The sequence below is a fragment of the Monomorium pharaonis genome, chromosome 3 (genome assembly GCF_013373865.1).
Source record: "Monomorium pharaonis isolate MP-MQ-018 chromosome 3, ASM1337386v2, whole genome shotgun sequence".
Lineage (NCBI taxonomy): Eukaryota > Metazoa > Arthropoda > Insecta > Hymenoptera > Formicidae > Monomorium > Monomorium pharaonis.
Window position 1 is genome coordinate 14,545,164 of NC_050469.1, and position 22,582 is coordinate 14,567,745.

General features: G+C 38.5%; 2 protein-coding genes and 1 long non-coding RNA gene across 5 annotated transcripts; 1 reads left to right on the top strand and 2 right to left on the bottom strand.

Annotated features, from left to right (window-relative positions):
• The first annotated feature begins 24 nt into the window (after positions 1-24).
• LOC105828638 lies at positions 25-5,464 on the top strand. Of its 3 annotated transcripts, XM_012667094.3 has the most exons (7): positions 25-180; positions 1,241-1,545; positions 1,661-2,060; positions 2,167-2,475; positions 2,547-2,937; positions 3,097-3,742; positions 4,352-5,464. In XM_012667094.3, the coding sequence occupies exons 3-7, from the start codon at positions 1,734-1,736 to the stop codon at positions 4,410-4,412; spliced, it is 1,734 nt and encodes a 577-aa protein (XP_012522548.1). In that variant the 5' UTR covers positions 25-180; positions 1,241-1,545; positions 1,661-1,733; the 3' UTR covers positions 4,413-5,464. The 3 variants fall into 3 exon arrangements, with proteins under 3 accessions (XP_012522548.1, XP_012522549.1, XP_012522550.1); XM_012667095.2 differs by lacking the exon at positions 1,241-1,545 and having other exon boundaries at positions 26-180; XM_012667096.3 differs by lacking the exon at positions 1,241-1,545 and having other exon boundaries at positions 41-180; positions 1,599-2,060.
• On the bottom strand, positions 4,976-13,053 carry LOC105828637 (ionotropic receptor 25a). Its single transcript, XM_012667093.3, has 6 exons — positions 11,174-13,053; positions 10,411-10,769; positions 9,233-10,027; positions 7,400-8,238; positions 6,974-7,309; positions 4,976-6,907 (listed from the first exon to the last, which is right to left on the bottom strand). The coding sequence occupies exons 1-6, from the start codon at positions 11,316-11,318 to the stop codon at positions 6,568-6,570; spliced, it is 2,814 nt and encodes a 937-aa protein (XP_012522547.1). The 5' UTR covers positions 11,319-13,053; the 3' UTR covers positions 4,976-6,567.
• Positions 13,054-13,908: 855 nt separating this feature from the next.
• On the bottom strand, positions 13,909-17,614 carry LOC118644757. The gene is made up of 2 exons (XR_004962523.1): positions 16,407-17,614; positions 13,909-16,287 (listed from the first exon to the last, which is right to left on the bottom strand). It is a non-coding gene; the product is annotated as an uncharacterized LOC118644757 (long non-coding RNA).
• Between the last annotated feature and the right edge of the window lie 4,968 nt (positions 17,615-22,582).

A 22,582-nucleotide genomic window follows, 5' to 3' on the forward strand; every position in this document is an offset into this window, starting at 1 on the left:
TGACCGAAAGAGGAGAGGGTAGAGTGCGTGTATGTGTGCGACACTGCGACGTGCGTGTCGTGTGTGGAGTGTGGTGTGGGGACTGTGGAGTCCTCTTCGGTTTAGTAGCTCGCCATGTTTTTTACTGAGTGGGGTGTGTAGAAGAGGCCGGGGTGAAGAATCATCTCTCGAGGCATGCAGGTACGTCGAGACTCCTGGTATCTCCTTGTCGTCCCGATGAAACGCGCGGGCGGCCGATCGCGGCGGACGCTCGCACGTTACGACGCGACTCCCGCCGATCGACGTCGAAGTTGCGTTTCGTAACGTCGTCACGCACGGGCCTTCGTTCTGGGCAGAGCTATGACTCAGGCGAAACTATAGCACGATCGACAAGGTTATTCGCATTATGCACCTCCCCTCGGGGGCTAGGGTTCCGTAACCAGTGTCTTGTACGCGTGGACACGCGACCGCGCGTCGCTGTCTCCCCTCGTCTAAATTCGCCCCACTCACGCGCGGATTGTCCGAACGCGCGTTCTTCGCCTTCGCGATAACACCTGAGGTATACGTCGATGCTTCTGTCCGCCACACATACATATATTTGTAGATAACGCGTGTGTCCCTTTAATAGCGATCGCAATAGCTCGGGCGTGTGTATATCACCGCTTGGCGACGTGTGCGTTTCCATTCCGCTTGTATTTCCGAATCCTCGCCCTTGCCCCTCTCTTTCTCTTTCTCTTTCTCTTTCTCTCTTTCTCTCTTGGCTTCCCGCGCACGCTGATGCAATCATGTTTCGTCCTGAACATTACTATGTTCAGCAAAGGTTGGCTCTATATATATGCACATGTGTACATACGTATACTATATCTGGCCACCTTGACATCTCTTGTATCTCTTTAAATAGATAAGCAAATATACGTTAATACAAAATGTTACCTACCTAATTAAATAATCCTTTTTCTTATTATCCATATATATGTTGCCCGTAATGTCTCGAAAGTTTAAAGTGATGCTGCTAATTTGAAAGTATACAAGTAAGGTAGAAAATTGTGCAAATTATTTTGTTTATATTTTTAATTCTTTAACAATTTATAAATTATTTTATTTTTATTATTTAATTTTTTAGCATACTTTATATTTTGTTATGAAATTGTAAAATAAATTATTTTATACGTGAAAGTACAATTATATAAGTAAAGTTGAAATAAAGTAAAATATTGCCTGGATTATATGCCATAAGATAAATTTTACTTGTTACTTTTAGTGTCAAAATGGGAAGGAGACTATACTTGTTATCCTTCACTAAGACCTGCCAGCCTCACTTCAACGATATATCCACCATCCATGCACAAAAACTAAAAATTTTTAAACAAGATTATTGAAACTTAAAGAAACGTTAACAATATTTCTGGACAATTAAGTAACTTGATACGAAAAATTCAAAATAAGAATTTCAGAAAAACGTTCGATAAATCTGTTAATTAGTCTGAAACATCGTAGTGGTGGATTCCATAAAATTGAAACATTTAACGACAATAATAAAATACCGTAATACTGTACTACTTATAGGTGAGTTTGAGCTCTCATAGATTTTAAATAATATAGTTTCTCTCTTTTTTTAGTGATTTCCTATTAAGACGCCACAACATCGTGATAAAATAAAAGCATGGCTGTAATTTTATAGGAGAGATGATCACCCTGGAGATAGTCAAGTTGGTTAGAGTTCCTGGGTCTAGGAGGAGATCTATTAGGAGGGAATGAGGAACCCAGCCTTGCATTTGGTCGGGATAGCGACGTCCCCTGGAGGCGGTGAAGTCTTTGGCTCAAGGGCCGAGGAGGAGTTGCGCCAGTGGCTTGAGACACGCTTGGACGCATTGGGAATTGACCCAGTTGCGTACTCGCGATTTGTGCTCAGCCTATTGCGCCGCCCCGACTCGGCCCTAAGCCCTCCAGAAGAGGCAATTGAGTTAGGCAGAGGCACAGGACGTCGCATACGTGCCCGACCTAAAGCAAAGCTGCCAACACATAGTGACGGGGAACAACGACGAGCTGTTGTGCAATGTCTGACAAGTGCTGCTGATGACGTATGTTTAAAATATAATTTTTATCAGGATATATATAATTCTCAATTTTTTTGCAAATGTTTGCATAGTAATTATTGTGTGTAAGAGAAATATTTTTTGTATATAGAAATATGGAGTAGATGCTCTAGTTGATGAATTGTGCATAAAATTGAAAGAATTAGAAGGAGGAAGTTCGTATGATGAACAAGAAGACTCCATGAAATCTTGTGATGAGCCCAAAACGAATTTAGAAGCACTCACACCTCGTGACAGGGCTCTTAGATACTACGCAGCATTTCCAGCCTTGCAATCCATCAAGAAGACTCCTGTACAGAAAGAGAGAAAATTTGCCAACAGCAACAACAATAAAACTTACGGAAATAATTTGCACAATAAAAATAATAGCTCTCGCAATAAAAAGACTAGAATGTCTATCGTGAGTATTTTAGTACTTTCTTAATTTTATGCAGTTATCGAATATTGGTAAATCGTTTATTTTTTTTTTAGAACATCGAATTACAAAAAGCAGAAGAGAAAGAGAGTTTTGGATTTGCTAAATCAATGGAACGGGAAAGAGAAAAGGAACTAGATCAATTAAAATTAGCGCAATTAAAAGCAAAGTTTGAGAGCTTAGAGGCACTTTGGAATTCAGTACCAGGCAATGCACAGGACACAGCTTCGATATGGGCAGCTCCGACACTTTCTATTCCTTCTGGACCTCTTTGGCCCACAGACACTACCAGGACAATCTTCACCTTACCCACTTCAGATAACGGCTACGCTACTGACACACCAAACCAAGAATCAATTGTTGACGAATCACCGCCTATTCCTTGGGATATCGATTTAATCAGCATTGAGGATAATGCAGACGAATGTAGCAATAAAGATAAAACAGGTCAGATATTAATGTACGATACAATATATTATAATTGAAGATTTATATCAAAATAATGTAGTCGAAAAGTTTGTATTATAAAAATTGTACAAATTTGTGTTATAAAAATTGATCATTTTTATTAGCGACGATTTTTATATTAGTAATATATTATTGCAGAATATAATATAAATTGGATTGATTCGGTTACGGATGGACCCTGGTGCTGGAAAGGAATTGACAGTAACTTATCTACAAGCTTGTATTATCACAACGTTCAGACAAGCGACTGTTTCTTTCCGGTAGCATCGAACAAAACTCCACTTGGAGTTTGCAAGGAATCTCGTTCGAGTCTGAAGGTAAACAGCCTTCCAGAACCAGACGAGGATCTACTGACTTCCGCACGTACTCACTTTCGTCCGATAAAGGACGATGGTCACTGGGCAGATGGGACAACGTTTCCTGTGAACAATACAGTAGAACGTGTTGCTTATCGCAGATCTGAGTCGGGAAATTTACTATACCTTCCTGGCGGAGAAAGCCCTTACATGGAGTACCGGGAGAATGACGCAACGGCTTTGCCCGCGTCTACGAATTTAACGCTGAAGTTTCGGGTACGTCAGTGTGACAAGAGCGTCCAAACTGAGCCCATACGATCTCCGGTCAAACGCCGCATTCTCTCCGAACAAGATCATTTTCGTTATTCTCCGGTTGGAGCTGAAGATGCCGTTTTACAAGAGCAAGAAAATATTGAAAAAGATTCTTTTGCTTTGGATCAACTTGGCTGGGTACAGTCAAGTGTACCTCTGCACAATGATAGAAAAAGGTAATGAACATTGTTAAAACACGCCATCTATTACAAGCGTCGATTACATAGAATGTGTAACGTCGTAATTGCGAACACTAATAAGAAAGAAAGCGACTTTAGACCAATCAATTTCTTGTTACCAAGTGGATGACAAATGAGTACTGTCAAGTTAAAATATGAGATTTGCAGTACCATACATTATGCATAATTGGATAATAAAAAGGAAAATTCACAGTATATACAAATTTGTATTTGTTACTAAAGATCTTGTATGTGTGATTTATTCCAAGTGATTAAAAAAAAACTTGAAAAGAAACAAAGTAAAGTACGATATATGTAGTATTTATATGTAATACTATTTTTATTGAAAAATGTAAAAATTTCATCAAAATTATATCAATCTTTAAAAGAAAAAAAAATAGATCAATTTTTTTATAGGATAAGTGTTAAAAAATGGCTACAAGCGAAACACTACAGTAATGATTTTGTTACAATAATACTTGTCTTGGGCTTATTTGCAATTCCGAAATGTACTGATAGTGTATCCGAGTAAAAGTTTTACGAGCACAATCTAGCTTTGTCACATTGCTATTGTACTTAATTATACACGTATCTTTTTTCCAATAGAAGGCACAGTAGCAGCTTCGGATGCCAGCCGCTGACGACTTTGCGTCCGTTGACCTTGTGAACCAGATAATGTAAGCTGCTAAATGATACTATATGACTGGAGATTTGAGGTTTAGCTATACTTTTTTTTCGCAAGATAAAACGATTGATAGGATTGTGAATGGGGGTCCTCTTGGCATGTGGAATTTGTTATGCATGTATCCAAGAAGGCACGAGTAAACCCCATCGTCACTCGTAATAAGCAACATGCAATCGAAACAAAGCGAAACACGAGAATATTAACTATTAATTTAGATAATTAATATTAACCCTTTGATGAGAGAGTAAAGAGGAAAGGAACAAAATAAGAAAAAAAAGAAGTGTATGTTAAACAGCGTTTCACGTTGCGAGAACGTTGAAGATGTAGTCCACGCTATTTCAGTTGTAGATTGTTGATTACTTTGTGATTTTCGAGGAGAAAGTTTAGTATGCTGATTTTGTAGAAAATTGTAGCAAGCAATTTTGTTTTTCACCCGACGTGCAGGCCAAGAGTATCTACTTATCCAATTCATATCGAAAAGAAAAGAAAAAAGTTATGAATTAGAGACAAATTTGAAAGGACAGTTGAGTACTTATTTTTAATGCCGCACGAATGCAAATCGGGTATTTAATTAAAGTGCTGTTCTATTTTCTTGTTGTTTTTCGTAATTATTAATGGATTATCTTATTCGTATTTCCCCTATAATTATGATTTAACTCCCTAGAAGATTAATCCCTCCTCCATAATCCTTTCCTTCTCCCATGTTCCAAATCTCCTTGTATCCGTTGCTTTCCTGTGCTCACCCTAAGAAAATCGAATAATTGAGAACATACGTGTAAACAAGAAAGTGTAATTTGAAAACACGCCCTTACCTTGCAAAAGGTATGCGAAAAAAATACAAAAAATGTTACTCTAGCATGCTGATGCCTTTGAAACGAATGTTGAATGATGTTAATGCGTCGAAGGAATGTGTCACTTATAAACAATTCTGTCTTTAGGAAATAATGTGAAAAGAACGTACGCAATGTAAAAAAAAGAAAAGGACGCTCGCTAAATAATGTACGGAAAGGATAAATAAAGGCATTGCAAAAACATGTAAATCGTATTTAAGCTTTAAATCTTTCACTTCCACTCATTAATTTTTTCTCTCTTTCTCTTTGTCCAAGTATATTTTGCAACTTCTTTTAAAATTATCTAAAACCACATATCTCACAGACCACGCGCGCGCGTGGTTGGTAACTATATGGTAAATATACTCTTTTATATATATATATCGGGTATTTGTATGTCCGCGGACTACTCCGTCATTTGTGGTCCGATCCTCTTGCAACTGATATAAAAATTTCTCAAATTTTTCAGGGATGACTGCCATGGACTCCAAAATACAGGTTGTTTAAAAAAAGGATCTATTTTTTCCAAAAGTTACGGCCGTTATTTTTGAAGCACCCTGTATTTTTGCGCGAGTATTTTTTGTCCAGATTTGTAAATTTTTAAAAATGTTTTTTTGTTGTAAGTGAATAGGCTAGTTCAGACATACTTACATTCTTACTTTAGTGTATAAGATTTTTAAATGTTTAAAAATTTTGGAAATATTTTTGGAAGATTAATTTTTAAATTCGTTGAATTAAACATTGCAAAATTGTGGTAATGTTTAAACAAAAATTTGATTATAGCAAAGTTTACGCGAATGATGACTGTGGTTTATTTAAATTTTTTAAATCTGACAATACGCATTTTTTAAATATTAACTAATTACGCATTTACCACACGTGCGAGTCTTTGATCCCTTTTTAAAAATAATATATTTGCACAAAGATAATTTGATTGAATCGTGTGGAGGCAGTCCCACACTACTCGGCAGGACGGAATTCCAGCTGGGTGTGCGTAAACACATTTCCTCCTACTTTTGCAAAAAAAAAAGAACGTGGAAAACCGCGTAAAGCACGGGCGAAAAATCTAGTATATACATGTATATGCTAAAAGTATGCAAATGGATCCTATGAAAATGTTACTGTGTTTCATGACAATTGCTCTGTACTGTACGTTACACCCGATATAAAAATTTGTAAATCCTCATGAATTTTATCTAATATCTAATTAATATACAAAATTGACTGTTAAAAAAAAACATTTTTATTCTTTTTTTGTGCGATAGTTTTATACTTATTCCACAAACAAATATTCCTCAAGTTTGAACTTAAAATCTTGATCTGAATTGCGAGATTGTTTGTGCAGGAGCAGGATGCAAGTCAAACCGAATCGGTTTAATCATTTTCGCCAATTTTGTTTTCGGAGGCGAGGTCTGATGTAATTCGTTAACTTTCGCACGGTGTCGGTAATACCAGTACTCGATGGCTAACGTGAGACAAGCCATGACGATGCCCACAAAAATTACGAGAAACACACCGCCGATATTATGAATACTGATACCATCGCTCTGATTATTTTCTAGATCACAGGTCTGCCTGATGGGATTATTCTTCCACCATTTATCCTTCAACCTTTCTAATCTTCTTTTGTTCAACAGTATGAGGATTCTGTAAAAAGATGGATTTAAAGACGTTTGTCACTTTCCAAAAAAAAATTAACGTCCTCGTACGTACGCGTTGTTAAATTGATCCTTGAGTGGTGAGCCTTGTTGGACAGCGATAGCGTACGGTTTCCTTGAAAATTCCTCTCCGACCTGGACCAAATCGCAATTTGTCATGACGAGATACTTGATGGTCGAAGCATCTTCGATGAAAGCGAATTCATTATTCGCATACTGGCCTAGCCGTCGAACTCGCCTTAGAGCTTCGTCGATGTCGGCCGGAAATCCAGCCTCTTTCATAGCTTGAAACATTTTTGTATACTTGTCACTAACAGGATAATCCCAGACCGCTAGCTTCGCTCTTTCTACATCCGACAAGCTATCATTCAAACTCATATCCTTCCAAATTCTGTGATAATTGGAAAAAAATACATTTAGAAAAAATACATTATAAATAAGATACGATTTCAGAAATAATCGCTCTCTGTTATTCTCTTACTCGTAAAAGCGTGTCTCAATGTCCGTCATCCTCTGGAAGTAAACATACGCCGGTGAGTTCACGATAGGCGCGTACTGTATTTTGTACTGCTTGCTCAAATCCTCCAAGGTCTCGATCGGTATCTCGAGCCTGGATACCGTGAGGAAGGCCGCCAAGTTAGCCGTGTACGACGCGATGATGATGAACCCGAAGAGCCACCACGTAGCTGCCACCAGTCTTCCCGATAAATTTTTCGGCGCCTCGCCGCCGCCCTGCGGGGTCAAAGAGGTCATACAGAACCAAAAGCATTCTCTGAGATTGAACTCCCTCTTCTCCTCGTCGTCCTTGTACTTGTCACGATTATTTTGATAGCTGTATGGCGACCATCGGTCGAACATCCACATGAGGAAGCTGGTGAAGAAGTACGCCGCTAATATGCAGAGCCAGACCTCATTCTCCAACACCGTGAGGAATTTAAAAAGCGACGTCGACGGCTTCGTTTTCTGCATCATGATCGTTAAGCCAACCAGGTCGTAATAGGGCACCGTGAAGTCCACAACTTTCTCACGCTCTGCCATGACCCAGAGCGAACTCAAAGCGATGTCGGCGCGTTTTTCTATCAGCTCCCTCATCATTCCGTTCCAGCTGCCATTATCACTCAACGAGCCGTACTCGTGATCCTCCACTTCGCGTATCTCGTATTCGAACGGCACGGTCTCGCGAATCGCGTCTAGCAGGTCGATGCAGAAGCCGGACCACTCGCCGGTTTTATTGTTGTACATCACGAAGGGTGGATGCTGCAGAGCGATCACCCTGTAGTTCGTCACTGCGGTGTTATTCATGATTTTCTCGTTGGTGACCTAAGAGCGAAGAATCAGACAGAAAATAACATAAGATTAACACGGATTGACGAGCGTCGTATCGAACTACTTCTGAAAACTACTCCGGAGGGTGTGGCGAAGCACGAAACATGAGTGAAACTAAATACGCAAAAAGGGTATGCTTTCGTGACGCTTTCATGGCGCGATATAATGCACGAGTAAATAAAAGTACATGTGACCGTACACTCTTGCCACCTTGAACTTTTTTCAGGCTAGATAAGCAAGTGTCATTAGGAAACGGCAGCGCGACAGATATGATCGAGAGATATTAATAAAAAATGGAGCTTACCCCGCGTCAAAGAAATTTCTTTTTTTTTTTCGATACAATCTATTTTAATAAATATCTCAGTATTATCATATTTATGCATTTGTTAATGCTCTTCGCCGCGGGCAGTCGATTTAAAGCAAAATCGGCTTAAAAGTAAACTCGAGTGTTTCAACGCTCTTTATTTGCCAATATTCATGCGAACATGATCCAGTTTAAAATATACCTCGCAAATAACAAGCGAATATTCAAGGGGGTCAAATAAACTCCAATGACGATTTTCATGCAATCCCAATTCAATATGGACAATCATTTTGTTATTTTTTATGAATTATTTCCGAATGTATCCATTAAAGGGGGGTACAGTATACAAGAGGAGGAAAAAAAAACATATGAACCATCGATCGCATAAACGTCGCTCGGTCAGGCACGACGGTCAAGCGTGATCAATAATCCTCGGATATACGGCACTCGAGAATTAAAAGGGAAAATCGAAGAAACTGCAATATTGAAAACGTTACCGTAATTTGGGAAGAAAATTACTTGCGATGTACGTACGTATATCGGATATCCGTATACGGAATTCCTTTATTTTCGTAGCAATCGATTTCACTTCCAAGGGGTTACGAATAGAAACCCGATATTAAAACGTCGTCCTTCAGTCACGTGACACGTCTTTCACGTCTTGTTTTAAGCATTTGCGCTTACCTGCAAGGGCTGCTCGATGCCCGCCTGCCACTCTCCGCTTTCCTCCTTCGACGTAATTCTTTCCCGCTCGATGTTCACCATGTACGCCAACATTTTAAAGTCCGCGTGATGTTCTCCGTTTTTCTTACCCCAGCTGATGCCTGCGTACGTCGGCGTATAATTCTTCGAGGTCGCCACCAATTTACCCAAGAAATCCAGATCTCTCGTTGGCGTGTTGGTCTCATCGTAGCTGTTGCAGTCGATATGACGAGGTGCCAAAGGCCAGTCGCCGTTGTCCAGGGCCGATTTCATCGCGTTAACGCCCAACAGGGTCAGATCGTAATAAAAGGCCGACGTGATAAGCGGTTTCGGGAGTGACCTCCTTACAATAGACTCAGCTTGATTTTCATTGTTCACCATTGGTGATTTCGGCTTTAGGAACAGCACAGTGATGTTCTCGCACGCGCAGCTCGGCCACAATTCTTCGTCCAGGGTCAAAATAAACCAGCCGTACTTTCGTCCGGTGAAGCTCAACGATTGCCCGGCGTCCAATAGCATGCTGATAGAACCTTCGTCGCCTAGTAGGAAATAGTTTATCACGTCCAAATCCCGCAACTTCGACAACTGCACCTTCGTGTTGTCGATCGTTTTCTCCAAACTGTTAATGATGTGTCTGGTCGGCACGTTCAGCAACAGACTCTTGTATTTGTGGTTCATAATGAAATTTTTGTCGTAGAGGATGCCAGCATTGGTGATGTTCAACTGGATCGCCAATTGACGGATCGCCTCGGGCACTAAGTCGCTTGGTGGCATTACCTGGAATGCAAAATACCGAACCACGGAAATATGCAAAATCATTTGAAGAATTTTCGAAGAACTAAAGAAGGTTACAGATTCCAGCCGATTGTCGGATAATTTTGAGCTAGAATTTACATTTATATGTATCTATGTATATTTTTGTTTTATTATACAAGACACAAAGATCTGATTGTTCTAATTCCACTTCTGATACATGATTTACCTTTTCTCTTTTTCTCTTCAATGGGAAAAAAGGGGAAGAATAAAGTGCAAGAAGTTGAGCTAAAAAGAATAGTTTTTAGGCGCAGGTCAGATATATTTAACGTAACGTGTACATGTCTATCAGTGAACACAATGTGTGTTTCACGTTATCAGGATTTGTCACGCGCGTAATATCATACCTGGATCAGATAGTTTTTTTGATCAAGATCGAGATCTCTCCAATAATAAATATCACCCTCCTGACCGAATTGGGCGGATAACGTTGGAACTCCCATGGCCGCGGTGAAGGAACTTGAAGTTTCGGCGCCCAGGTTCGCCATCGTTATGTCCAGGATCAGATCCGGAACGGTCGAGCCGCCTTTACTGATGGCCGAGCTCCAGGTGTTGCATATAGCCTCGAGACTTTCGCTGGAATCGCTGTCGTTGATCTGTACGGACCAAACTTTGCCCAGATGACCGGGATACTTCTCCCCCAGAGCCTTCAATGCGGCGGCCACGCTCGCATTTCCCGCTTCGTTCTTCGCATCATTAATTATAACTAATTGGGGAAAAAGCATCGCGTCGATGTGGCATGTAAGAAAAACAAAACAGAAGGCAAAGCCAAGTCAGACGATTAATCTTAAAGCGTAACACCTTAAGGCGCTCTACTGCCTTAAATAGCTGCGTTAATGAGAAACTACAACCGTGCGCCGTGAGACAAAAGCGGTTATCGCGCATCGGATCTCTTGAAAAGCGTAATGGACTGGCCTAAAAAGCTGTCCTCGCGCAAATGGACTCTTTTCTTTCGTGAGACCATAGAAGGTGAATTTGTGCTCTCGTTCATCGACAGCGATGCAACTGGCGATGATACGGATTGCGCATCGATATCGCGTCATATCGGTTGTCGCGCGCTACGCAAGATTTTTCCAATTAAACTTCTCAAACTTTACAAACGAAACTTACAAAGATTCACCGGTCTCGACTGAGCTGGTTTCTGTTTCTCATTTGACGTCGTGTCTTCTACTCCGTAGGCCGTGAAAGCCGCCGTTAAAACGTACAGCATGCAAATCTTGGCGACGACACGACTCCGGCCCCCTCCGGATATCATGGTCGCGAGCGAGCTAGGCGTCTTTTTGAATAACTTGGAAACGAACGAGACTCGAAGGGAACGGAAGGCAAAAGGTAAATCAACTCGGTCTGAACACGGGAAATTCTTCACAGCGATACGAATCGAAGTTCCGAGCGTTGCGCAATATCACTTATTGGCGTTCTCGTCCTCGCGAGAACGGGGAACATTGATGGTGCATTCGGTTCATTTCAGTTCGCCGCGAGTTTAAGGAAATGCCTCGTGTGTATTCGCAGTATTTCCCTGCACGATTAACTGCAACCGCGTCTATATTGAGCTTTAATATCGTTAATACGGTCTTGAAGCCGAGGGCTGTGCGTGGAACTAGGACGCGCCGGGCTGGAGACCCGGCCTTCGCGGTCCAGTTACGACTCGAGGGTTGAAAACCTCGATGGTCGCCACCGCCGCCGTCGCCGCCGCCGCCACCGCCGCCGCCGTTATGGCATCGTCGGGAAACCTCCTCTCGGGACGATTCTTTTCGGATCCGCCATATACGCCTGGAAATTGAAAGCGGATATTGCGCGTAGAAAGCGGTCAGCTGTCTACTGACAGGTCACTTCGCAGGCGGCTCCGCTTCAGGGTGGTATCCTGCGTGGTTTATTTGTGTTTGTCCATCGGTTGCCGCGGGGATGACCCTAATCAATCGTAGTCAGCACGTGTGCTACTAGCGCGCCTGTCATCTTCTCCTTTTAACAAAAATTTGATGGATGTACCGGCCGGTTCACGTGTTCATCGTGACGCTTTCGTAGACGCGCGTGATGGCTCACCTCTTTATAACAATTCCACGTAAATCAGTCAGTATGTTGTCTCCTCGATCTTATCCCACCAACCCGATATCCCACTGTCGCTGATAAACGGATTATACGTTAATTATTTCGATCGGGAACGCGAAGCGAAAACAATGACAGAGTTCATTGGCCACATGGAACCAAACCGGGAAATTGAATATGTCCGAGTCAAAACGATCGAGAATAATTTGCATACGCCGAAAGAATAACCTGACCATCTGTGTGCGGATAGAGACTCGATTGTACAAGGATTTGCATTTACGCACTGGATACGATGCGATCGATCGCTTCCATTTCGTTTGTTTGGTACTTTTCTGAAATCGATTTAGCATTCGAGAAGGACTTTATTCAACCGGATAACCGCATTCCAGTTAAGTAAAGAAACCATTGTCCCTTTTGCTCCCTTGTATGTACATATTTCTTTACGTCACAATGATGTCGAAGATGATAGAAAATAAGACCTGAGGCAATCTTTGTAAAACTCGAAAGAGTTACATAAGTTGAGCAAAAATAAAAAACATAAAGGATAACAGTTTTTATTTATTCGGGACAGAACGGAGGCAGGAATCAACTGTTACTCTACGTGAAATTGTACTCCATATTTCCGTTAATATAACTGCTATCTGGATGAATTTCACCTGTGACGGTGATTTATAATCTGTTGAAGTGCACTTCGTTTAAATATTCAGTTTGTGTGTACCATGAAGCGCGATTACTTCATCACGGTGCGTGATTTTCTGACACATTTCGAATCTTTTTCCCCCCGATTTTAACGAGATTAATTTTACATACAACTTCTTTCGCTAAAATCATTTTAAAAAATAATTTATTAATATACGCGCACGTTACTTTTGCCAGCCAATATCACTTGTGCACAGTAACTCTCAATTTGGATGGCATAATCAAAGGTTACTTTTGCACACGGCATCACGCGAACTTACATTTCTTACATCCAAATCGACCGGTTGCGCGAATAGTCGAAAAAACTATTGTACATTCCGTGGTCCAGTAATATATAATTGCGCGATACGAAGTAAACTCCGTCCTTGACACACATGCAAACTGCCGCGGTTAACGAGCAAACGGGATTACGAATCTCGAAACGTATAATTTAAGCACAATCAACTCGAAGCCTTGTAATATCTAACTCTATCTGCCACGTTCAAGGCGTCAGATACGCGCTAATATCGCGTGCGACAGTACTATTGAATGGTATGCTATTATAACGCTGTTATTATTATTATTGTTATTATTACTATTACTATTTTTATAGTTATTACTATTATTATTATTATTATTATTATTATTATTATTATTATTATTATTATTATTACTTTCGTTATTAAAATCGGAGATTCTTATCTTAGATAAGAAGCGAACATTTTATAATATCGACTTTACATTTTACATATCTAAGGACTTGAGATCGGAAAATAATTTTTATCTCGATGTTCAATGCTGAAATTTTTGGGATGTGATGAAAACGTCTCGTGAAACGGAAATAAAAAAATATTATTTTAACCTCCGCGCGCGAACTTTGCTTTGATGTCCACTTTCGAATGTAACTACTTTTGTTTTTTCGCGCGGCAGCGAAATTTTCGTTGTTTTTGTGAGTGTCACTCTTTCTCGGTATGTCTCTCGTGACCGCGGCAGTAATGTTTTATATGAATAATAATATGACGCTCGCAAGAACATCCCAATGTGAATTAAAATATTGTCGGCCGTATCATTAGCATGAATCTCTATTCAATTCTTTATTACCCAAATACTGCATTCTCGTTGAATTTTCGTTCTACTATTTTTCTTTTACTTATTTTGCAATTCGCTCTTTTTTAGCGAGGTTGCAAGTCATAGTTTGTTAGTGCCAAATATCTACTCATTGTTTTGCAATTTATCATTTTTTGATCGTGGTTTTCTGTATTAGAAGCCTGCTTTCTTCATTGCATATAAATTTTTGTGTATAACAAATATAATATTTCTTCTCGATTGGCCATTCCCATAAAATTAGCTCGCTCTTTTAATAATCTGACTACCATTCAAGCTCATCTGTCTCCACAGATTGTAAACATTCTTGCGATTATTGAAGCTGTTCAACTAAAACGAGCTCCACTATGATCGATTCGGTCATTTCATATGTGAGACGAGCAAATATGTATCTCTCTCGTTGGTCAAACGAGAGATAAAGAGGTTATTTGTGGGAAGTATTAATTAAACGTTAGATATACTCCCTACCTCTATTAATTCTGTTGTTATATTTAGGAACCGCGCGAACTTTTAATCGTTCTCGAGCGTAAAAGATGCAAATGCGTTGGCCAACTATAATCGCCTTCAGCAACGGAAGAGCTAACACGGATTACAGTAATATCAACAAAGCTTATGTCGAATTTTCAATATTAATACGTAAAATTGTTACGAGACGTGTAATTAGAGTGATTCTCGGCTATGAGATCATTAAATGAGATTATTAATTAAATTTGCCAATATCGGTATTAGAGCTTTTAAATAAATCATATAATACATTACATCAGATCCAAAATATGAAATACCTTTATTATGTATCGAATTACAATTTATTAGAGTGAAATGAGGCATATATATTGTATTTCAATTTTAATTCAGGTAACTCGATCAGGTACAAATTTCACGTTATATCAATTATTATCTTCCAATTTTGACAAACAATAATACCAATTACTGAAATATGCCTTAAAATATGACACTTTTCACTGACTCTTTTCGCACAATTAGAAACTCTTCTAAATAAAATAATAATAATACATTCTTGTAACATAAATACGTCAAAGGAAAAAAAAAGAAAGGTATATACCAATAGTACAACAGGTATTGTAAGTTTACGATCGTCTGTTATCAGGAAACTTTAATAATTCTTTGTCAAGAGATTTCTTCGTGTCTCTAAAAATACCGGCTTGGTTCGTGACCTCTATCCGTTTTTCCTTATACGTGTTGTCGCGATTCCTCTGGGAGTTATATAAAAACGTTGTCTTTTGCTCCACCAAATAGCACGTACACGCATCGAAGCTCTTATTGATTAATAAGAATTTAACAAGTAGTTACGCATTGTTTTGCAGATATTTTTAAAGGTTTTTAAGAAGACCAAAACGTAAAAACCTCGTTTGAACCGAAATCACTTAAAATTTACTTTTTATACTATCGGCGAGTTAAGAATTTTTGTACTTGGTACTGTCTCCCGATGTCGTCTATCACGCCAATCACGCCGCTCCAATTGGCCGCTGCAATGTCAAATACCGAGCAAGATTGTACACCGCTATGATAACGAATTCGAAAAGTCGCCAGATAAGGCGACCACCAATTTGCTGGACAAATTCTTGGGCATCGAACCGCAATTCTGCGGCGTGACATCGACATCGAGCAGAATCGGTGGGAAGCAAGCTCCCTCAAGTTTGCGAAACGCGAAGATCCGGTTCGTTCATGCGCTTTCCGGACACATTTCCGTAACGGAAGGGCAAGTAATTCTCGAACAGATATGCAATGATGATCGACGTGACGAGAAACGCTATGACGAAATCCCAGCCGAACGAAATGTTCGAGGATTGCGAGAAACTATACAGGAACATCGCGATGCCATTAAATTATCTTTGTAGAACAGTGTACGATGTGCAGTTCGCTACCTATACATGACGGAGGAGAATCTTCAGGACGTAATTCCTCAAAGTACCAAGCAATTATTGAAGGCTTTGGTGATATATATCAACGATGTCATTACAATTTAAAATCGATCATTTTATTTATTCATAGAATTAAAATGAAGAGCTTTAGATGAATTTTAAAGCGCCATTTGAGGGTCTCGTCAAAGGATTTTTTCATCTCTCTCTCTCTCTCTCTCTCGGGTGCGCGCGCGTCGGTTGAATATGTAACTGAAACAGAAACTTAATCCGATTAATATAGATAACGTATAAACTATCGAGAGCACATTATTATTTGTTACGTACATGACGGTTTCACGGCGATGTCGGTCACGTTCGTCAGCAGGTCTTCCGTCATAAAGGTCCATTTTCCCATCTATTTGCCATTCAGTCGAACGGATCGAAGTCCTTGCTACTAGATTCTCGTGCGTCATAATCAAGATTTGCGCCACCGCGTTCAAGAGATCGATGGAGGAGCCGTAAAAGGCATTGCTGCCGCTGTTGTACGTACAATACATAACGAACGGCGCATAAACGGTTATTACTACGCGATACAGCGGCCTTGTGACATTCATCTTGCTAGCTTTCAAGCCGCTAATTGCTTTGGAAACACTCACGTGAGATCGCTGTGACTTGATAGGGCCCGTCCCGGTTATTGCATTTTGGCTAATCCCCGTTTATAAAGCTCTGCTAATCAGCGATACATATTAATTTATAGGACAGACATCAATTGTGCTAAATGGCAATATGTCATATCACATTTCTCAAAATTGCCAATTGCAATTAATAATTGGGAAATCGAAGCTTGACTGATGTCCAGATAATGGAATAAGCTGAGAAATCTTTCTTTGAAGCGAAATCTGATTTTAGATTAATTTCCTCTCTGGTGGCGAATTTTCAATAAAGTCGAAAAGCATATAGTCACATCGATTTATCGGCAAAATTCATACTTACACACAATACCGATAACGGACTTATTGAACGTGCCTTAATAAATTATCTCGTACATACATGTATTAATAACGTTTGCTCAATTCGGTATCGAAATTTAAATTTATAGTGGGAGGCACGGACCTCAAAAGCGGACCAATTTTAGGATGCGAAATTAATGCGGTACATTAATTACTTCCCATTATTTGAAATCATTTCACGCGTCGACCGCTATGATGCGATACGAATAAATAGCATTCGGAAGTTTGTATTCGTGCCCAAAAGTTCTGGCTAAATATGCGTACGTCTTTTTTTTTGTCACTTGCCACATTCGTTATTTTCTGTTTTTCCGCAACCATCGTGTATGTACTCGCGAAGTAATATACCGTGCAAAATACGGGAAATGAAAACCAGTCGCGCCAGAAGGTCCCACTTTCACGAAAAAGCAATCTTTATGAGCTTCGTCTGTTTCTGTATGTTTTTTCTTTGTACATTTGGTTGCCTCCGGGATGATGCGGTCTATTGCTTATCAATGTCCCTCCATCCTTTCTTTTTCTTTACAAAGTATCTTCTTTTCAATAATAATTACAAACGCTATGAATGCACACGGTTCTGTTGAGTATTGTTTCTATAATTTTCGTGAAAATTAGGGCACGGACGAGCACACATGTTTATTGTATACGCGTTTTTTATATAAAGTGCAATTTTGTTCGGTACGTTAAGAAACGTTGTTTGTTTTTCCATGAAGCTGTATGTACATGCGGTGCAATAATAATTTGAACTGAACTGCTTAAGTATAATTACAAACAGAGTTCTAAATAATGCATTACTTTTTGTAATGCATTACGGTTTTATTAAAGAATATTTTTTTAATAACCAATACGAAGGTTCTCAATTACGCATTACTTTTGAAATAATTAATGCGAATTTTTTATTACGCATTACTTTTTAAATAATCAATGCGATTTTTTCCATTTTGGATTACTGTTTTAATAATTAATAAGTAAAAAAATAATTACTTATTAAAAATTAATAAGTAATGCATTATTTTTTAATTTGCATTTTCATTACCCTAATTACAAATAAGTGAAGAAATGTCAACTACTTTGGGAACATAAGTACAAATACTAGAAAGTATCTTCCATTAGATGATATGTATAATAGTTTTGATAATATTGTTCTAAATTTTGCAATAATATTAAGTTTCCTGTAACACAAACAAGAATAAGCATTTGACAAAAAGAGCTTTAAAACCCTAAAACAGTAGGCAATAGTGCTTACATTTTCTTTTTTTTTAGGTATAGGTAATCTCACAAAATATTACAAGTTAACGTATGTAAAGATTCATAAAAGCTTTTCATTTCGACGGAAAATGTTTCTTGTTAATGTATACAAATACTTTTTATGTTGTTCTATAAAATGCAATATATAAATAAAGATTAAATTGTGTTATTGGAATAAATACTGAAAATGATTTACTAACACAAATTATTATTCAAACCTTGGAAATTTTAAATAATTTTCAATGTTTTCGTACAGGCAATATGTTCAGATTTCCATCAGTTTTTCGTTCATTTCGCATTCAAAGCGTCATCGAGATTAGTATATATCTTGTAAAAAAATATGCCGTCCGAAAAGCAAGTTAGAAAGACTGTGACTAGAAATACGAGGAAATTCAGATTTTAGATGAAAGGATATCAAATTCATGCTCATAGTGCGTGAATCATTATAAAGGCAGATAAGTTGAAAATTAAATTCGATAGACGTTAAAGCCTGCATGTGGATGATGTCGTGGCTAATTGCATTAATATCTCACTGTACGTATATCGTACAACGCTATGTTCTTCATTCCAACAAGTCTACGCTGCTAATATATCAAGTATGTAAACGCGAACGTACTTATTCAGAAAGTCTCGTAATGTCAGAGTAAATATTTCGCAACCAATGTTTCGCAAAATCCAACCTTTACGAAAGGAAATTGAATCTTCTTTGAACAAAAGAAAATTAAATTCTTCGTTGAACTACCAAGCTTAAAAGACTGCGAACAAAGATATTAGATACAATTTTCGTCAATTTGAAGCGACCGCCGGTTTATTGGAAGAATAATGATCTGTTATTAATGTAAATTCCATTCTGAAGTAACTGTATATAGATTAATAATGTAATTTTTTTATTCCCTACTTTTTTCCTGTCTGCAATTATCTCGCATTAATTTATTTCTTATTAAGCCCTCCCTCCAATTATATTTTTACCAATTATACTTTCATCGTGTACGTATAACCATGATTTACAATACAAATATTTTACATATAACAATACATGATTTATTTTAATTATACGAATAATATGACCGAGTTCGCAATTAAGTTTATTTTAACAATTGGAATTTATATATCTCGTTACATTGTTATACTCTGTTTTCTTTTATATAATAAAATTTATTGAGTATATTAACGAAACTGGAAAACCCAATCACAACTGAAAATCACTTCACGTTGCTTTTGATTAATTAGTTTCATCTTTGAATGTAATAATATGAGAAACAACTCTTAAGACGGTATTTATAGTGCGATTTTATATTATACAAGATAATCTTAAGTATGATCTTTATACGCTATAATATTATTTGATTAGTTGAATGGAGTCTTAAGTCTACTCGTAACTAATAAACTTAAGATCAAACTATGAATACCGATTTTTAAACTTGATTTTTTTACCGCAATTGTAGTGTGCTATTTACTTTCAAACATACTTGAACCAAAAGTAATATATATATAAATAAAATAATTGTTGTTTTGTAAAATTTAACATGTAATTCTATAATATAAAGATTAGAAATAAAATATTGTGCTGTTGGAGCAAAGATTGAAAATTATTTACTAATATAACACAAATTATTAATTATTAAAACCTTTGAAATTTTAGTCATGAAAATGTAATCAATGAATACGTGGGTATGTAAATCGTGTCGGCCATTTGGAATTATCGGAATGACGGAAAAACGAAAATATCGCACGCAAGACGATACACGAGGATCCATAAATTGCACTAATCGGGATAAGTGAGAGGCCGGCGTGTTTTAGCGCTCAACTTTTCCTGCGGGACGGCAATAGAGCGAGCTTTAACCCAAAAGTTTCTAGTACGGCGCGATAAAAGGAGCTGTTGCGAATATCAAGCGTTCAATATTAGACTCAGCTCCAACTCAAAGCTTCGGTTATTTCATAATTTGCATGATTCGAGCAGTTTTACAGAGTATCCATTATCCAAAATGCCATTACGTTGTCCAACTGCAGCGCCTTTTTATTTAATATTAAAAAACCGGTATTTGATCGAAAATCTCGGATAATTTATTTTTAAAAACTATTGCCTTTTTATAAAAATCTACCGATTATCGACAAATAGTAGATTTACTGACAAGTATCTACATCCCGGTGAGAAATAGTACATCGAATCGACATCGATTCGACGTCGAATTGATGTCGAATTCATTATCGTTTCTCGCTGTGGGATGTTGCAAGTATCATAAGACAATTAAGGCACCAATGCACGTATAATATAGAAGTACGATGAGCTCCGTGTGAGACGTGCTTTTCATTTCGTATTCAGAAAGTAATCGCGATAATTTCCATCTCACCCCTTCCGAGTACTTCGGTCGCTCCTGATAACGAACAAGCGGAAATCCATTAAAGAAAATTGGCGGAGCAATTATCCGATCGATAAAAGCGCATTTGTCCGTGATAAAATTGTCGGAGGTGACGAAACAGCGACTGCGGTCGGCTGTGGTGAAATTTGCGTTGCGAGCTTCCCTTTAATCGGCGCAGCGCGGCGCGGCGAAGGGAGGACGCGCTACAATCAAGCGTCTCTCGCGCTCGCGGACGTTTAACGCGATCTCCTTCTCGTGCAGGTACCGTGGATGTCGCGCGCGGAGATTGCGCTGCGGGGAAAACGGACTGTGGTGCTAACACGGAAAACGACCGGGTTCCGACATCGATTTGTACGTCGCGCGCGGTGCTCGCGTGTCCGCGCGGGACATGGAAAACGCACGTTTTTCGCGACGTATATACACGTTAGTGCTTCGTGCGAGTCTGCCTGTCGTCCACCACGTCGGCGACACAGCCTGCCTTATTTAATTGCAAAGTTCCTCGCGGATTCTTACGTGAGCGAGCGTGTGCACCTTGGCTGCCGCGCACGAACGAAACGACGCGCTTTACGTTTCTCCTGGGAAAGAGGGGGGAGGGAGAATTATTAGCGCGGACGATAAGTAACGCGACGCACGATTGTGTTCATTCATGCATACGAAAATACCTGCGTGCACGCTTGCCTGATGAAACCAACGAGATTGTCGGATTATACTAGCGCACGTATTCCTATACGTACACTGATAGAAAAATATATGATATTTACGACTATAACTGCGTAGTAAAATAATTAGAGTTAGGAATATCATTTTAATAGTAATTATTACTATAATATTGGTAATAATAACTATATATTTAAGGTAAATGCTTATAATGATTATCTTATGGCACAACTAAGTGTATAAAAATTTTCATTTTGGTTTATAGCAACCATATCATAAGTTACATAAACTAATATTATGGTTATAAGAACTATAATATAATTTAAACCAACTATAAATTTATGGTCCACTGAGGACCCGACCATATTTTATAGTTATTCAACAATGTAAATTATAGTTATTTTATTACCAATATTATAGTAATAATTACTATAAAAATAACATTTCTAACTATAATTATTTTACTATGCAATTATAGTCGCAAATATCATATATTTTTCTATCAGTGTACGTGTTCCTCGCTTCATCAGACCCGAAGTCGTCCCCAGGAACACGCGGACGGCAGCGCGAGAGGAAGCTCACCACGATCCTCGCGCGTTCAATGATATTTAACTTTTATGTACACGCAACGTAATGACGCAGGTATATCGCAGGGTTCCCTACTCGGACTATTTCCTCTATTTTACCGAAATTTACGGTTACGATATATCCAATCCTCTTATCCCTCTAGTTCAACGATTCTTTTCGGACTGTTGAAGATATCGACATTTCATAACATCCGGGGATTTAATAGGACATTTGATAGGAACGAGTGACTTGTAGAAAAATTATAGGCTAAGATAAAGAGAGAAAGAGACGTCTATTATATTGAGTTTTGTTCGCTCAACAATTTCAATAGATTTATCGTCGGCCTTTAGACGGGAAAATGATCAAAACGTTTTATTTCAATAAGGTGCAATTATAACGCACGATTAAACGTGTGACAAATAAAAATAATATAAGAGAAATTTTACATACAATTCGTGCGGGATATTAAAAAAAATTGTTTTAAATTTTCCGCGCCGTATATTAAAAGATCGCTCTTTGCTGAATTTACTTTATACTCGTTACTTTGTGCGACAGCTGGTACCTCACGTTCATTTTACACGTGTGCGTAAATTAAAATTTTCAAATCCAAGAGTGTTTTACAAAAAGGGCCTATTACGTTCTCTGTAGGGACTGTTATTTTATGTGTATGTGGGCTATATCATATAGAGGGAATTGCCACGTAACACAAACAATGCACGAAGCACTTGGCTCTCGTAACAATGCAACACGACATAGACGATTTCGCTGGGGATTTTCAGCATCGCGTGCACTGCATCACGCGAAATATACTTAATACTTCTCATTGGGTAGTCCGTCGTAAAAAAAAAAGAGCAAGCGCCTTCGAACCGTCAGCCCAAATTTGCATTATGTACGATACGGGATATTATATAAAGGAAAGAGCTTATCAGGATAACTTATTATATTTGTAAACTGTTACGTAAGAAATAGAGATACGAGATAAGATAAGTTTGCAAA

Coding starts and splice junctions, on each gene's coding strand:
- LOC105828638 (XM_012667094.3), top strand. CDS start 1,734: ATGAGGAACCCAGCCTTGCATTTGGTCGGGATAGCGACGTCCCCTGGA. Junction 2,061..2,166: donor TGACAAGTGCTGCTGATGAC/GTATGTTTAAAA, acceptor TTTTGTATATAG/AAATATGGAGTAGATGCTCT. Junction 2,476..2,546: donor AAAAGACTAGAATGTCTATC/GTGAGTATTTTA, acceptor TTTTTTTTTTAG/AACATCGAATTACAAAAAGC.
- LOC105828637 (XM_012667093.3), bottom strand. CDS start 11,318: ATGATATCCGGAGGGGGCCGGAGTCGTGTCGTCGCCAAGATTTGCATG. Junction 10,028..10,410: donor AAAAAAACTATCTGATCCAG/GTATGATATTAC, acceptor TTTGCATTCCAG/GTAATGCCACCAAGCGACTT. Junction 6,908..6,973: donor AAGGATCAATTTAACAACGC/GTACGTACGAGG, acceptor ATCTTTTTACAG/AATCCTCATACTGTTGAACA.